The sequence below is a fragment of the Plecotus auritus genome (assembly GCF_963455305.1).
Source record: "Plecotus auritus genome assembly, chromosome: 3".
NCBI classification, from domain to species: domain Eukaryota; kingdom Metazoa; phylum Chordata; class Mammalia; order Chiroptera; family Vespertilionidae; genus Plecotus; species Plecotus auritus.
In genome coordinates this window covers 128,335,203-128,351,649 of record NC_137772.1, presented here as the reverse complement: position 1 = coordinate 128,351,649, position 16,447 = coordinate 128,335,203, and the positions used below count along the sequence as shown (strand labels likewise).

Below are 16,447 nucleotides of genomic sequence, written 5' to 3'. Positions count from 1 at the left end.
CCCTCCTCCACCACTACCTGGCTGCACGGGCTGTGGCATCCTGCTTCTGGCACATTTCCAACACAGGCTCTGCTTGCCGCTCTACCTTTTGTCCAGCAAATGGACAGTAGGCAGCTGAGGTGGATTTCCAGGTGCTGGGTCACCTTGCTTTCCTTTTCTAGCACTGCAGGTAGTCCCAGCTTTTCTCATTCATTCTCTGGCCTGTGGATACCATGGGATGATGTCAGGCTCTCTACCCCTGCCCACACCACTCTCCAAAGATCCCCAAACCAGGTGTGGGCAGCCACTCCAGGCCCGGCCAGGCTACCCAAAGGGCTGAGGAAATCAGTTCCTCTAAGCATGCCTCTGAGGAATATCCAGTTAAAGCCATTAGCAGGGAGTAGCAGCTAAGTAACTCTAAAGCAGCCATGGGCAAACTACGGCCCGCGGGCCGGATCCGGCTGTTCTATCCGGTTCTCTTGCTCTCCCCTCCACTCCTTTACTTTGAATTTATATTAGTTCACACAAACACTCCATCCATGCTTTTGTTCCAGCCCTCCGGTCCAGTTTAAGAACCCATTGTGGCCCTCAAGTCAAAAAGTTTGCCCACCCCTGCAAAGGTTCAGAGAAACCGCCTCATAAAATAAGTAGACAGGTATAGCTGGTAGATCCACTGGGCATATAAACTATAACATCAATTTTTATTCCTTTATTTATAGATACTATAATGAAAATAATTTTTTTAAAGTTTTATCTGGGCCTAAAAAAAGTAAGCTTTTCTTTTTACCCAATCGAATTCCAATGCTAGCCACTGGGAGCCAGGATACACTCCACAGGTTCAGGGCACACAGTCTCTAACGGGCGTCATTTCAGATGCAGGCCACAAGGTCTGGAGTCCTCAGGTCACCTACACAGCTCACTAACTGGCTACAAACTTGGGGGTTCCCAAGACTCCCTCAGGTTTAATAATTCACTAGGATGACTCAGAGAACTCAAGAAAGTGCACACTTACAATTACAATTATTAAAAAGATACAAATCAGGACTAGCCAAATGAAGACACACACAGGGCAAGGTCTGTGGGGTCGAGAGCACAGAGCTCTGTGCCCTCTCTCACAGCTGCTAGATCCAGTTTTCTGATAGCCTGTATAGAAACGTTAAATTCCATGGCAGAGATGTGTCTGTAATTTTCCTCAGCCACATGCATTGAGAAATGGCTCATCTTTCTCTTAAAGAGGTCATGTTAGGTTGGACTCGCCTGATCATTAGATGTTTGATAGGACGTTGGTTCTGCCATCTGGTTTCACTGTTTTGTTTTGTCTGGAGTGAGAGGGAGAGTTTTAACTACCAATTCATGTTTTTAATAGTTTTAGGACTCTTCGGGTTATATATTTCTTCTCAAGTCACTTTTGGAAATTTATATAGTCTTTGGAATTTGTATATTTAGTCTAAATTTTAAAAGTTATTGGAATAACTTTATTTATAGTGTTCTTTCTCTTTATCTCTACTGAGTGGCCAGATTATTATGTGTTCAGAGATCATAATAATCTGGCCACTCAGTATATAGTGTTTTTATAATTATGCATTGAAAAATTTTTCCAAATGTATGGAGTGGTTTTAGTTAGCTTTTTACTACTAAGTTCTGATATCTTTGTATTTCAGTGTTAAAAAGAAACAACAGACCCAAAACGGAGTCACTGTGCTAAGCCTCAGCAAGACTTAATGCTTAACCTAATTGCAGTTCCAGCCTCTCCCAGAAGTGGAATTTTAAACCAATCAGTCTGGAACCTCCTGGGCAGCACTAGTCAGATAATCTGCCTGATAAAACCTCCTGATTTCCCTTAAGGAAAAGTGTCCTTGCCTGAGGTAATCCACTCTTTTAACTTTCTTGTCCCTCCAAGTTCCTACCTATGAAAGCCTTTCTTTTCATGCTTCAGTGTTTCTGTATATTTACTAGCCTGGATGCTGCTGGATTTGTGAATTGTTTAAGAAAACCAATTAGATCTTTAAGTTTATTGGGTCGATTTTTGTTCTATATGACAGTATAAGAGAGCATATTCTACATGGAACTGATTTTTTTTGAAATGTGGTAAGACTTCATGGCTTTGCATGTAGTCGATTTTCGTAACTGTTTTATTTGTACTTGAAAAGAATGTGTATTCTCTAATTGTTTGGTCCAAGGTTATATATGGGTCCAAATGTGTTGCTCAAATCTTTATCCTTACTGATATTGTGCCTGCTTGATCTTTCATAAGATCTACAAAACAGTCCTCCAGTCTGATTGTGGGTTTAACTATCTGCAGTACGGTCCCCAGCCCGTTATTGGACCATAGAACTCAGAGTTCTAGGCCTCCAGACTTCAATTCAGAGACTACTGGTCTCCCTTCTTTGATGGCTCATTAATGCAATTTAAAAAATGAAAGTTAATTTTGTTTGGAATTTTTAAGTGTACTGTACAAAAAAAAAATTTCAATCCCATCTAATTTTATGTATTGCCAGAAACACTTAAGATTTCTAAGCCTCACTTTCATTAAAAAATGGAAATAATTGCCCTGGCCAGTGTGTTCAGTGGTTAGAGCATCAGCCCATGCACCAAAGTGTGGCAGGTTCTATTCCTGGTCAAGGGCACATACCTGGGTTGCAGGTTCAATCCCCGCCCTACTTGGGCAAGTATGCGAGGCAACCAGTCGATGTGTGTGCAGGGAGTTTATTGGGAAGTTTAAGTGGCCTTAAAGGGGTCAGTGTTACATCTCACTCACTCATACCTACCATGCTTAGAACAGAGCCTGACACATTACTTGATATTTGTTGAGTTGAACCAAATAACCTGAATCTTTAGTGTCACATATAATGGATATGAGTTTTTCATCACATGGAAAGATGCAACAAGAATATGACATAGGACCTGGGACCACTAGAGGACCTAATTCTCATCCTTAAGCTGTCCAAGAGAACCGGAGTCCTCCAAAAAGTTCCTATGTCCACTGAACAACAATGCCAACACAAAGGCAGCTTCTGGCACTGAGAGCAGCCATCAAGTACTCTCAATTACTTCTAAAAATGCCACTTTTACCCAGGTCATGGGGAGTATAAAAATCTTAGGAGTTGAGAAGGAAACTAACCTCTCAAATCATAGACCTAGAAGCCAGAAAAACATATAGGGCTGATCTTAAATGGGACCAATTCCTTGATGAAACATAATACAAACTTTGCTGCTTCCACCTGGGAATAATGAGGAGATCAGGGTGTGTCTGCAGCCATGGACCCCAGTCTTTGCCCATGCTTCTGTTCTTTCTTGGGAATATCCATTTCCCCACCCACCACTTGTCACCCAACACCCCTGCTGATTCATAAGCACCTAACATGTCCTAGAGCTGCAGGAGTCTGCCAGTACACGGCACAGGTGGATGGGAAAAAGTCAAGGACAGTTTTCCATTGCTTTGTTCTCAGTTTAGATTTATGCCATTAAACTCCTCCATGGGAGACACATGTTTTCACTCCCCTTTGGCTCTCAGTTTATTCCTTAAAATTCTAAACCTTCAGCTTAAAGTTGTCTATACAGTGAAAATAGCATAAGTTAAAAATTGTGTATGTACCTAAAACTCCCCTGTGAGGGCGCACATTGGAGACTGACATCCATCCTCCAGGACGCTCAGAGGGGCCCACAACTCCTCAATGTCAGAGTCGCTGGTGTTTCTCTGACTAGCACTGGATGAGATTGCTTTGAGTTTGAGTGCCCCGTAATATGAAAACAGTGCTATCGTTAAGTTCCAGAATACCCTATCCCACTCAGGGCAGAGGGATGCTCACTCTGTAAGAAATGTTTAGGAAATTAGGCCCATTCAGAGCATAAGCCTTGCTCATACATTGCTTGCAATGGCAGAAGAAATTGTCCTCTCACTTAAATTGTTCTCTATTTTTCAAGCCCATATAGTTCCTTTTTTTTTCCAGGTTACATGCACCAATGATTCCTCTCCACTGTTCTAAACTACCCAGCTATCTGCCTTCAGTTATGGTTGTGCCATCTCTTATAGCCCGCCGTTTAGTGTCTGGGGGAGTGTAAGCTTCATTCTGATTTGACCATCACTATGTTTGGTCACCATTGCTCTATCAGCTGCCAACTAACTACCCAACCAACTCAGCTACTATCCTTTACTTCTTTCACCAAGGTGAGGCTTTCCCCCTAGGCTCTCCTAATTGTATGAAGACGTTTAATTTCAGAATAATGTCTCTCAGAATAACACACTTAAGACCTCCTCTACTCCCATTTGTTCCCCTGTTTTTACCTAAGCACCCATTGCAAGCAAGAAATGAGCAAGGCATATGCTCTGCAACGCCCCCCAATCCAAAAAGTCAATATTCATCTCTAACCTACATCAAGTTCTCTGTTCAATAATATTTCAACTCCAGCCCATGAAGTTTTAATTTTTATAGATGCCTTTTTTAAAACAAAAGAAGCTAAATGAACATATACAAAAACATGCTATTTTAAATTCTTATCTTTCTGAAAATTAATAATAGTACAAGTACCTTATAAATACAATCTCATCCTCATTTTCTAGAGTAGGGAACTGTGGCTCACAGAAGTTAAGGAAATTGCCTGGATTCACAGGGCCAGTAAGTATCCAAACCAGAATTCAAATCCAGATTCTTTTTGGGTCTCAAACTTGGTTTCTTTTTGCCACACTTTACGGCTTCAAAGACTTTAAGGTAAGTCTCTCAGCATCTCTGAGTTTTAGTTTCCTCATCACTTCATTAAAGCAAGATTGGGTTCAGTTATTTTGAGGTTCCTTCCATGTTAGTTCTAGAAAAAGAGAAAAAGAGGAGGGAAGACGAAGGGGCTGGGAGAGGTAGCAGAACAATAGGAGAGGTTTTGTGGGTTTCTTATCTTACTATTTGAGATAAGTCTACCAGTACATAGCACAGGTGGATGGGAAAAAGTCAAGGACAGTTTTCCATTCATTAAAAGAGTGACTATCAAAAACAGAAACATGCACAATGATTCTACTAATGTATATTTATTAAAATTATTTACTGTACTAATTAAATCTCCCTTTGGACATCTATCCTCATTATGTTCTACAGATAAATATGAATTTTGTTGGTATTTAAGAGCAATGTAAGCAACTGCAGTGGGAACAAGCCTATTTTTTTATTTTTTTAAATCTTTATTGTTGAAAGTATTACAGATGTCCCCTTCTCCCCCTCCCCCATTGTCTCCCTCCATCCTGCTCCCACCCCCTTTCCAAGCCTTCCCCACACTATTGTCTGTCCATGAGCTATGTATATATGCATATAAGTTATTTGGTTAATCTCTTCCTACCTGCTTTCCCTCTGAAATATGCCAGTCTGTTGCATGCTTCAATGTCTCTGGATATATTTTAAGGGAGGTATACCTCAAAGTAATTTATGTGGTCTTCAATTCTGGTATTTCAAACATAAAATGGCACAACCTCATTATTCTTCACATTGAGTTTCAACATACTATGGATTTTGAAGTATTATACATATGAAATAAAAAGATACCCCAAAACCAAATTAAAAGAGAACACAACCCCTTGGAAAGACTCCAACTGGCTGCTCCCTAACAGTCATGGGCAGGTTAGCCAGCCTTGAGTAGGATTATAAGGAATGGAGATTTTTCTGCGTGAAAAGCTCAGAAATCAGATCAGAGTCAAAATAATGAACAAGCTTTTCAAAAGGCAACCGCCCAAACCAAACAATACTTTTTCATTTGTTTACAAAGTGTGGAAAGAAATATGGGCCTCCCATTAGTCTTTCCTCTAATCACACACATCACATCACATCACACTGTCACCACCACCATCATTAGTATAAATTCTAAATATCGAAAAGGCTGTAAATAAAATTCATTCTGAAAAATAACAACAACAAATTGAATTCACTTTAAATGTAAAGAAGCAACAAAATTTATTGACTGAATTAAACACAACAGTTAAAATGGCAGTGTAGTATTTTCATTTTAGGATGTTTGAATGAGACAAGAAAAGTGCTATTAGTCCAAGCTTCTTACATTCATTAAAAGAGTGACTATCAAAAACAGAAACATGCACAATGATACATATGCACAAAATGGAATTATATCAACAAATATACAAAATACTCAAAATAAAATATTTACAAGTTTAAAAATATAAACATTGGTTCATTTATCCCATTAAATTATTGGAATGGAGGAAGGAGAAAAGACTCTACTGCTATTTAGAATCTTTTCTTAAAACAAGTTTTAAAAACAGAGTAGTTCTAAGAGACAATGTTTGATGTTGGGGGGAATTTAACATTCTATTATAAAAATAATATCTATAAACCTACTAACAATTTTTCCGCCTGTGCACAAAAATAATATAGCCAAAAGCTTGTCTTCAAAGACATGCCTGACTTTTGGGAAAACTAATTATAGAATGGAGTTTCTCATTGGGTTTTCTTTGTCATTATTTTCAAATAACCTGCAATTCTCCATATTACTCTGAGCTAGTTCACATAAACAAGTTGGACAAAACCTGAAGTTAGCAATGAGCCTGGTAGATAGCTGGAGTCAAGTAAAAATGACAGGAATTTACCTTGCCTATAACATTAAAACCATTTTCCCTGATATTCTTTATAAAACTACCACTATCAATCAGATCATCTATGTTCAGTTAAATTTACCCTGCGAGCAATAAAAACCTTATGTATTATTTTGTTAACTTTCTCCTCCTTTATTTAGAAATAACTGTGTAGTTGGGGGAGGAGAGTGGTAATTCCTATAGGCTAATCTAGGGCCATTTCAGGACATGTTAACGAGTATTTACTGTGTGTCTGTCTACACTATGCCCATCTGCAATTTGACCAGATATTTTTAGTATTTCTGTTTTAGTTTGTTAAATGATCCATGTGTGTATCTGAGCAAGTTAAATGTCTCTAATAACAAGTAACCTGAGTTCTATTTTGTTAAAAAATGTTATCTTCTCCCATGAAGCAGAAACTCTACCAAATTATTGAATAATTTCCAAAAATTACCCCAGTTCACTATGCAATAGAATAACCACCTGTTATTGAAATATTCCACTGCATCTCATTAAAATGAGGTCTATTTTTTTTACCAAGTGTAGGTAGCCCTTATATTAGTAAAATAACCTAATTAATTATCACTGTGATGCAATTTCAAACAAATTTTCCCTAAATACTGAGAGTGGTATCTTAATAGAATCAAAGCGGAAGAAAACTCAGGTTGCAACCTGCCAGGTTCACTATTGAAATTATTCTTTGCTTTATTATTGACAAAGCAATTGTCATATCATAATAGCTGTATGTAGATCTGTTAGTATGTAACTCTAATTGGTGAATATAATCCAAAGGTAGGCTAGCCAGGTGAGAAAAAACCTGATAGATTCTGAGCTCCCATTTAGACTGCATGTATACAGCCATCAAGTAATTTTTTTAAAATAACAAGTTCACTTTTAGCTAAAACAGTCATCATTTTAATGGTATCGACAATCATAAATATCTGGCTTGGCTCTTGCAGTTCAGAACTTTGCTCAGTTTCTTACTTAAGTTATACAAAAACTGAATCGTGAATAAAAAGGATGTATAGCCCGGTCGGCGTGGCTTAGTGGTTGAGCGTCGACCTATGAACCAGAAGGTCATGGCTGATTCCCGGTCAGGCACATGCCCAGGTTGCAGGCTCGGTCCCCAGTGTGGGGCGTGCAGGTGGCAGCTGGTCAATGATTCTCTCATCATTGATGTTTCTATCTCTCCCTCTCCCTTCCTCTCCGAAATCAATAAAAATATATTTTTTTAAAAAAAAAGATTTATAAGTAAAGCATGAGCTACAGAGTTAGATTTCTGGTTCAAATTCTGCCCACTAGTATTAAGTGGGTGACTTGAATGAGATATTTCACCTTTGTGAGCATGGTTTTTCTTCCTCTGTGGAATGGAGCCAGTACTCACTTGCCTGTTTCTTGTGAGCACTGGCGATCACAATGGGAAGAAAAGCACGGAGCACCATCCCAGCACAGTATGTTAGTTATTTTAATATAAAACGCTCAAGTTCACAGTGATGGGAAATAAATATACAATATTTATTAGTTGAATGAATGAATCAGAAAATATAGGCTAGGATTCAAGGGCTGTAGACAGAAGGGAGGATGCACTACTTTTGAAAAAGCCAGTTTATCTCTGAAGTTCAGAATTGTATCAAGGGATTACTCAGCTAGTTATTATCTAAACAAACAACAGAGAACATTCAGAACAAGTGAAACATGCTTGGAATGACTGACATCCTGTCAGGGAAGAAGTGTCATCATGACAACAGAAAAGATTTTTGTCCATACTTCTGTCCCGAAGGAGAGGCTATCTCCAAAGGAAGACAGACTGCACAACAGCGGCAGGTTTCCCTGTCAGTGACCTGAGCACCATCTTCTCAGACACAAAACCAATTTCCAGCTTCTTGACATGGGTTAGCTTTCTTTCTATTGAAAGTAAGTTGGTAATGACACTAAGCAGTTCTTAGCTCTGATATTATCATAAATCACTAAAGAATTTAGATCCCTGTCCCAGAGACTAGAAGAAATTGGGAGAGGGGAGATGGAATGGGATAGAAACAAAAAGGATGAATTAAAAACCTCATATAAGGGAGAGAATATTACCTAACCTATATGGCTCTTAAGAGGCCTAAATAATGACTTTTATAGCTCCTAGCAGTCACTGGCACTCAGTAAGTACTCAACAACTGTTAATCATTGTTATAACTACTATGTGGCTTAATACACAACACCCTTGTTCAACCTCACCCCTTTCTGCTCCACCACACATACTATAGGCAACAAATACAAAAAAGAAAAGAAAAAAATGTTAAACCAAAATAAAGGCATTTTTAATGGATAAGTCCAAATACAGTATAGCTACGTGTGAACTCCAATTGATTTTTACTAAGTATTTGCTGCAGTATATGCCCATGAATATGTGTTGCATTGAACTAAAGTAAATATCCATCATAAACTATGGCCAATTTCAGGCTTTGTGACTATTTTAATCTTTCCTTTTTCAGTTCAAGAAGAAACTCCCTTCCATAATCATCCAACTACCATTCTGAATCACTCCTTAAAAGCATTATCTGCAATGAGATAATAATATTCCATGTACATGGTTATCGTTGCAACATACTGTCTCCTTTAAACCATTATCACAGTGAAAAGGCTTTGAGAAGCAATCCATGGCAGCAGTCAGAAAATCTTCAGAGCAGGAAGGGGTAGCAGAATCAATGACTGCCCTGGGGAGGGACCACACTTTCATATCACCTGACAATGTTACATTGCTTTTTTTTATATATATAAAGGAAATGTTTGCTTCGTATGTTGCCCACACTGGCTAGATTAAGATACCAGTCTCACCCTAGCTAGTTTGGTTCAGTGGCTGAGCATTGGCCTGTGGACGGAAGGGTCCTTAGTTAGATTCTGGTCAAGGGCACATGCCTGGGATGCGGGCTCAGCCCCCACTAGGAGGCGTGCAGGAGGAAGCCAGTCAATGATTCTCTCCCATCATTGATGTTTCTATCTCTCTCTCCCCCTCTCCCTTCCTCTCTGAAATATATATATATATATATATATATATATATATATATATATATATTCTGCCATACTAGCCTTTTGGTTTCAAACTGTTTTATAAATTTTTTCACGTAATGAATTGAAAATTCCTAAATAAGAACTGTGTTGTTCATGCCTTGGTCTGACTGGACAAGGAGAAGGGAAACAGGATTAGACCGAATCATTTGGGTGCCTCTTCTCATTTCATCCAGGAACTTTGAATTGGCCATCCTCAATGGTGATACGAGGTGACTGTGGTACTCTTCTTCCTTATTTTTAAGAGTATAACAATTCCTAAATTAACTTCATGATAATAAGGGGAGCAAAGTATATGTGAATGTACTAGAACATGTCTCAGTAGCAGCCAAGCACAGGGGCCAAGTCCAGATAATCATCACCAGGAGAGAAATCTAGAATAACTAAACCCAGGAAATGAGTTCCACAACGCAAATGTTAAAGGCGCTAAATCATGAGAAAGATCCCATCACTGTTATCTGAGGGCATGAAGCAAACATGATGGAAACAAAGGGAGAAGACAGAAAGTTCCATTACTCAAACTCTCCCTACAAAGTTGAAGATAAAGAGTCTCTGAAAATTAATCTAAGATATCAATAATGAAAACTCTTAGAAAGTTCAAAGAAATCTTGATATCTAATATAGCCTTTTACCTTGATAACTATGTGGGGAAAGGGCGATTTTAATTTTAATTTAAATGCAAATACTTGAAAACTAGTTCTGCAACTAATTAGTAAACCCTTTAAACTCAGTAAGTTGTCACCTTCATAGATGTTGAACACTTTATATTTAAGTAGGCAGATAATTTGTGGGAAAGGTATCCAAAAAAAATCCTAATGTCCTATATTCCATTGTTGTTATTAGATGAAATAATAAAGATCTACTTCCTCTTGTAATTATTCAAAATGCTGCAGTAAAATTTCTCCCTATTGGTGCTAATGGGAGAATAAAAGCATCAACCATTGTTAGCACCAAGCACAGTGGTTCAAGTAACACTGTCTGTGTAATGTAGATACCAAAATCAGGGCGTCTTTGTGCAGAGCTATTACACTGACCAATAAACTCAAAGCCAACAATTGATTTGACTTTTTGTTTTCCAATTTGGCTAGCTCTTTCACCACAGGGACTTAATCAACCAAGCATCTCAGAATCATACTCGAAAGGTGTCATCAGCCCATATCCAATCCTTTCCTTTAAAAAAAAAATCAGGAAATATGGCCAAATTAGATAATGCATTAATAATAATTGAAATGGAAATCTATTAAAATTCTTTTTAAAAAGTCCACTCTCCATGAACATGAATGGATAAAAGTAGCCCTTGGCACCAAAAACGAACAAACAAACAAAAACACAAACAAACAGCTATGATCCCTTGTCTATGGTTAGAAAAGGTTAAGAACACAATCTTCCTACACTGGTCCTGATTTCCCATCAAGTGACTGAAGGCATTTATTCATTGCCTGAATTCTTCATTTGACTGGTGTACGTGGAATTCTTAAAGATATAGAGAAAAAAACATGGAAAAAAATATTTTCAATCTTGTATAAATGGTTAATGGATAGGCCAGAGGAAATCAAGGTACACTTTGCTGATATTTTCCTTTACTTATATAAAGAAGACACAGAATAGCAGTGTAAATGCAGAAATAAGCCCCAAATCTGTGAAAGTAAAAATAGCTTGTTCCAGTGCTTACAAAATAAATAGATAGATTGCCTTTACTATTACAGTATTCTCATCAATACTTCAGGTACTCTCAACTTTCCTGTACAACTGAACAAATGAACAATCATAACTTTGCCATGGATTCACACTGAGGAAATAGAACCCTTGCAAGAAAATTCACAAGAAGAAAATAAAGATGCTTCATTTTACAGTTAGGAATAAAATTTATGTTCTTTCCATTCACTAGTGACTAGGGGAAAATGAATGTATTTTGAGCCTAAATAGTACTATCAGCATTAAGTCAAATTTAAATTCATTTCTCAAGACAAAATCATTTCAAATACTTCAACTTCCAATTTCACAGTCGATGCCTTTGTCTGTTAGTTTATGCACAGTTGAGTGCATTACCACGTGTGAGTGTGAGTTACTTTATGAATTCCTAATGGTGTATTCAGAGTTCTTAAGGCTATGCCTGAGTATAGGACCTCATCTATAGACACAAGAAAATTAAACATTACTTTGAAATAACACTAAGAATCTGACACAATGCAATAAAAGCCAGTAATCTGACTAATAAAGAAATTCGGCAAACCTCTACCACCTCTTCTAACTGAATCGTTGCAGATTTAAAATGGGGAACAACCTGGTTTGTGCTACTGCCTCAAATTCGTTTTCCTTTGATGACTATTTTGTTACTTCATTCATAGTATTCAAATAGGCTTTCGTATACTTGTCTTATTCTTTCCTTTACAGAAAACAAACTTAAAACACATGTAATATCAGTCCATTACTTAGGCCATCTCTCTGGGAAAATGGAAGTTATATAGAAGTGTTGATGTCATTTACATGTGTAATTTCTCTTGAATTTGTCTATCTTCCTGACACCATGAGTCACCTCCTAGTAGAAACTCTGGTCTTTTGATTAAACACTCTGAAGTGCATTTCAGACAATGCTGTAGAATCATTAGACTCTAACAGCATTCGAGGAACTGCTTCATTTTATAATTCAAACTACCTAGCATATGGGAACCCTTTCTGAAATAAATATTTCCTCTCAAATAACAGAGAATGTACACAAAGTAAGCCACTTTTCAAAAAATCTTGGCATAAAGTGTTTATGATATATAAGCTTGCCAGTGTTATATCCTGAACATAACCTGTCTCAATCATAAGTCTATAAAGCATAAGTCAAATGACATGAAAAACTATATTTTTCTATTGTTGTTTGTTATGTGTTTCTCACTTTGGAATTCCCATATTGACCGTTGAATCTAAAATTTTTTATAGCAAAGGTAAAATCTCTGAAAAATCAAGATTTTGTGTAAGAAACAGACTCCTACCAAGACAAGGCAGAACCAATGCTCTGGAACAGCAACCTAATAGTTTTGTATCTTTGTTTGTTTGTTTGTGCATTGAGAGCCAGAGAACCCATATAAAACAAAAACAGAATTGCTGCAGGTTACAACACATGAAAGAATATCAATGGTTTGGGGACGGTTACCATATTTAGCTATAAAACCAGGTTTTAAACTTGAGGTTACGAACAGATTATAAAATGTTAACAGCTGGATAAACTGTAAAATATGCATTATCTACACATGAAAAAGTGACAGTTTGTAAATGCTGAAATGTTGGGTCTGTTGGCATTTAACGAGATCTTTCCCCAGTCCTGATTTCTGCATGGGGTGGGACAACAACAAAAAAGAAAAAAACCTGCTCTGCTGAGCATTTTTCTCCCCAAACAAATGATCAAACCAAAACTCTTCTTTCTTGTCCCAGTGGTAGATATTTACCTATTTGCATATCTAGCAACTGAAAGTAGGAAAATGTTCTGCCAATCAATGATGCCCTCTGCTCATCAGGTAAATACCTGTTCTGGTTGTTTTGGGGTGTTTTTTCCCCAGCTTCCTAGGTGTTTTCCATACAGCAAAGGGTCCTCCCTGTCCCCTCCCCCTCCCCCATCCTGGAAGGGGAAGCGGAAGGGAAGGATCATGGAAGAGGAGGACTCTTCTGGTTCTTGCAGTGGCTCCTCCAGACCGCTGGACCCTGGCATGGCCAAACATCATGGCCTGACACTTACTTCTGTTTGGTTAAGTCCTCTTTCTGCAAAGGCAAGTAAAGATGACTTCCAAGTACTCAGTGCATTAAAGAAAAGAAGACAGAAAAGAATATTTTTAAAAAGAAAAAAAAAAGTGCTTGAAAATAATTCCCAGGGACTTATCTTGGGGAGGAGAATCCCATGTGCAGTGTGGATCCCCTCTCTAGTGTCTCCTGCCCTAGCCGGGACAAAGACCCTCGGTCCAGGCTCTGTAGGAGAGACGGTCCTAAAAGCCTTTCTTTAGGAAAAGCAAAACTTATTTTAATGGTTTCCAGGGAAAGTTGTATTCCTTGACATGTGGTCCATCCATCTTGGCCTCAGAGACCTCACAACTTTTTGGCACTGTCGTGGCTCACTGCTGCCCGGATGGTGGTCCCAGCCACCCCTCGGTTGCTGACCCTGCGGACGAGCACTTTGGACACGGGGATTTTTGTTCTGGGCACCTCGCTCCTGGCTGGTTGCTGGTGCGCCACAGGATGGCTGGATGGAAGGTTGGCGAGGTGCTTGACGCTGATAGGGATTTTAGAGTCCTTCAGCAAACTGCCTGGTGTTCGCAGTGGACAGGTGATGGTGCCCGGAGACACGGGCTTTAACCTAGACACACTGGACGTCTCCTCGTTGGCAGGAAGGGCTGCTGGGCTTCCATCCGGATCCGCATAGAGATCGTAGAGCGCATCGCCGCTGTAGCTATCCCTGGGGATGCCCACCTTCTTCCCGCTGCTCGTGCTGTCTTCCTCGGGGCCTGGAGTGGTGGAATCCCAGTAGCCCTCGTCACTGTTGGGGACACCTTCTTGCTGCTCCTTCTGCAGGTGCTTAGGCTCCTCCTTGGGATGGGACTCAATGGGAATGCGGTTGAGCCTCCTGCGCTTGACCGAGGACACTTCCTTGGCAACTTCACCCCTGGTGTCTTTGGAGATCTCGGGAACCACCTTGGCGTCCAGTGCTGCGGCAGCCTTAGCCAGTCCCTCTTGGGGCCCTTGTCCTTGGTCCTCAGTCTGGGAGAGCATGTCCCAGAATTCCTGGAGATAGGTGTCATCCACCTCATCCGGGCTCGCCATCTCCTCCCCTCCTCCTTGGTAGGCCACCACGCTGGGGTTCTTTTTAGAGACAACTGGCTTGCCTGTCCCGGGGGCATGCTTGTCACAGCTGGGACCTGCCTCGTCCTCTTGGTCTGCAATAATATCTCCACAGCCTGTAAGAGAGTCAAAGCTTTTCAGTGAAGTCACGTCAGAAAACATCAAACAAATACGATCGGTCGATGGGTCTGAGGGTGGATCAACAGAGGAAGGGTCAGGGACAGCCGACGCCCGGCCGCTGCCACAGTCGGAGTCGACAAGGGGGACAGTCTTTATCGGAACGTCACCTGTCCTGGAAGTATCCTCGGCCGTCCGCACCTGCCCAGCGCCCAGCTCGGGGGGTGCCCGGGGATCCTCGGCGCGCCGGTGCCCCGCGGCGTCCTCTCCCGGGGCGGCGCTGGCGGTAGGGACGCCGGGGCCCTCGGCCTCTCGGCAGCGGGGCACTTCGGGGCGCTCGGCGGAGGCCGGCGCCGGCTCTCCCACTCCGGGCTCACCTGCTGGGTCTGGCGGCGCGTCCCTGCTCGTGTTCTCCGGCGCGAACGCGGGTCGGGGCGCTTCCTCCGTGACGCACTCCAGGCTGGCCGTGAGCGACCCCGGCAGGGCGAGGCCGCCCGGGCCCCCCGAGCGCGCCCCGCGCTCCCCCTCCTTGCCGCGCTTGTCCTTCCTGTGCCAGCGCACGCTGCTGAAGAGCCCTCGCAGCCCCCTCTTTTGTTTGCCGCCAGCCTTGCCTGCATCTACCGCGTCCCCTTTGCCATGTTCGGACCTCCCGTTCTTTTTCAAAAGGGAGAAGAAGCTGTGTGACTTAGCCACAGAGCTGCTGGCCAGCGAGCCCACGCCGGGCCCGGCTGCTCTGGGGGGCCCGGGGTTCGGCCGACCCCCGCCGCGGTCGCCCCCGCCACCGCCGCCGTCGCCCCCGCCGCGCGGCTCCTCCTTTCTGCCGCCCTCCAGCACCACCACCTCGGCTAGTCCGTCGTGGGTCCTGCTCCTCACCATGCCCGGCGGACCCGCGCCTTTCCCATCCCCTTTGTTTTTGACCCCAAATATGCTGGGCATGGTGCCACCCGATTTCCTCTTCTTGAATAATTTGAAAGCAGCTTTGTTAATCTTCCCCGACGGCTGCTCGGAGGCCGGAGTTCCGGCAGCACAATCACAAGGCAAGTCCATGTCTGCCGCGAGGGTCCCGGCACCGGCCTCCTCCTTCCTCCTGCAGACCCCCGCGGCCGCGCCGCCGCCGCGCGCGCTGACAGCCCCGCCGCCGCGGCCGCGCTCGCTCGTCTCCATGGAAACCGAGCGGGAGAAGCAGCTTTCGTCAGCCGTGGGCTCGCGCCAGGCCACTGTCATCCGGATTCTAAATCAACCTGGGCCACTCTGTGTTGCTGCTGCTGCTAGAACACACAGAAAAAAAAAAAAACAAAAAAAAAAAAACTCATTTCCCCGCCCGCCCAGGGCTTATATAACACCCTAAACCACTAAGGATCCATCCGACTTGGCTTTGCGCTGTGTAGTGTGCGGGGGAGGGGGGAGGGAGTGCAAGAGCAGGCAACAGAGCCTTGAGCTGACTGCAGAAATCGGAGTCGTAATTATGGAATTTAAATTCCATCCAATCTTACCCACCTTCAGATTCTGCCTCCAGATTTACTCTTTCACAAAACGCCCCCCAAATGGACAAAAAATAAAATTTAAAAATCCAAACAACACAAAATGCTTAATCTTCTTATCACCTATCCTGGACTCCATGAATCTTTGTGCCTTTCCCAAACCCTTCATGTGTGTCCTTAACATTCGGGTACCGAGCCCATCATACATGGAGCTTTACATCCTTGTCTTGTGCCATGCAGAGCACAATCTCCAGGTGGATGCTGAAATCTTATTGTTGTTGCTGTCCTGATTCTTGCTGCAAAAACAACAGCCATCAAATACCCATTAGCAGCTCTCTGCAAGGAAAGTGCAACAGTTCTGAGGATGGAAGTTGACTGGTCCTTTGGGACAAGCCTGGCTTTTATCCCAGACTCCTGCTACTGGGGCTGAGGT

General features: G+C 41.8%; 1 protein-coding gene across 2 annotated transcripts; it reads right to left on the bottom strand.

Annotated features, from left to right (window-relative positions):
* Positions 1-5,892: 5,892 nt before the first annotated feature.
* AMER2 (APC membrane recruitment protein 2) lies at positions 5,893-15,712 on the bottom strand (the record flags this gene model as incomplete). 2 transcript variants are annotated; one of them, XM_080660843.1, is made up of 2 exons in its annotated part: positions 5,893-14,532; positions 14,911-15,697. In XM_080660843.1, the coding sequence occupies 2 exons, from the start codon at positions 15,695-15,697 to the stop codon at positions 13,667-13,669; spliced, it is 1,653 nt and encodes a 550-aa protein (XP_080516969.1). In that variant the 3' UTR covers positions 5,893-13,666. The 2 variants fall into 2 exon arrangements, with proteins under 2 accessions (XP_080516969.1, XP_080516968.1); XM_080660842.1 differs by having other exon boundaries at positions 5,893-15,712.
* Positions 15,713-16,447: the final 735 nt, after the last annotated feature.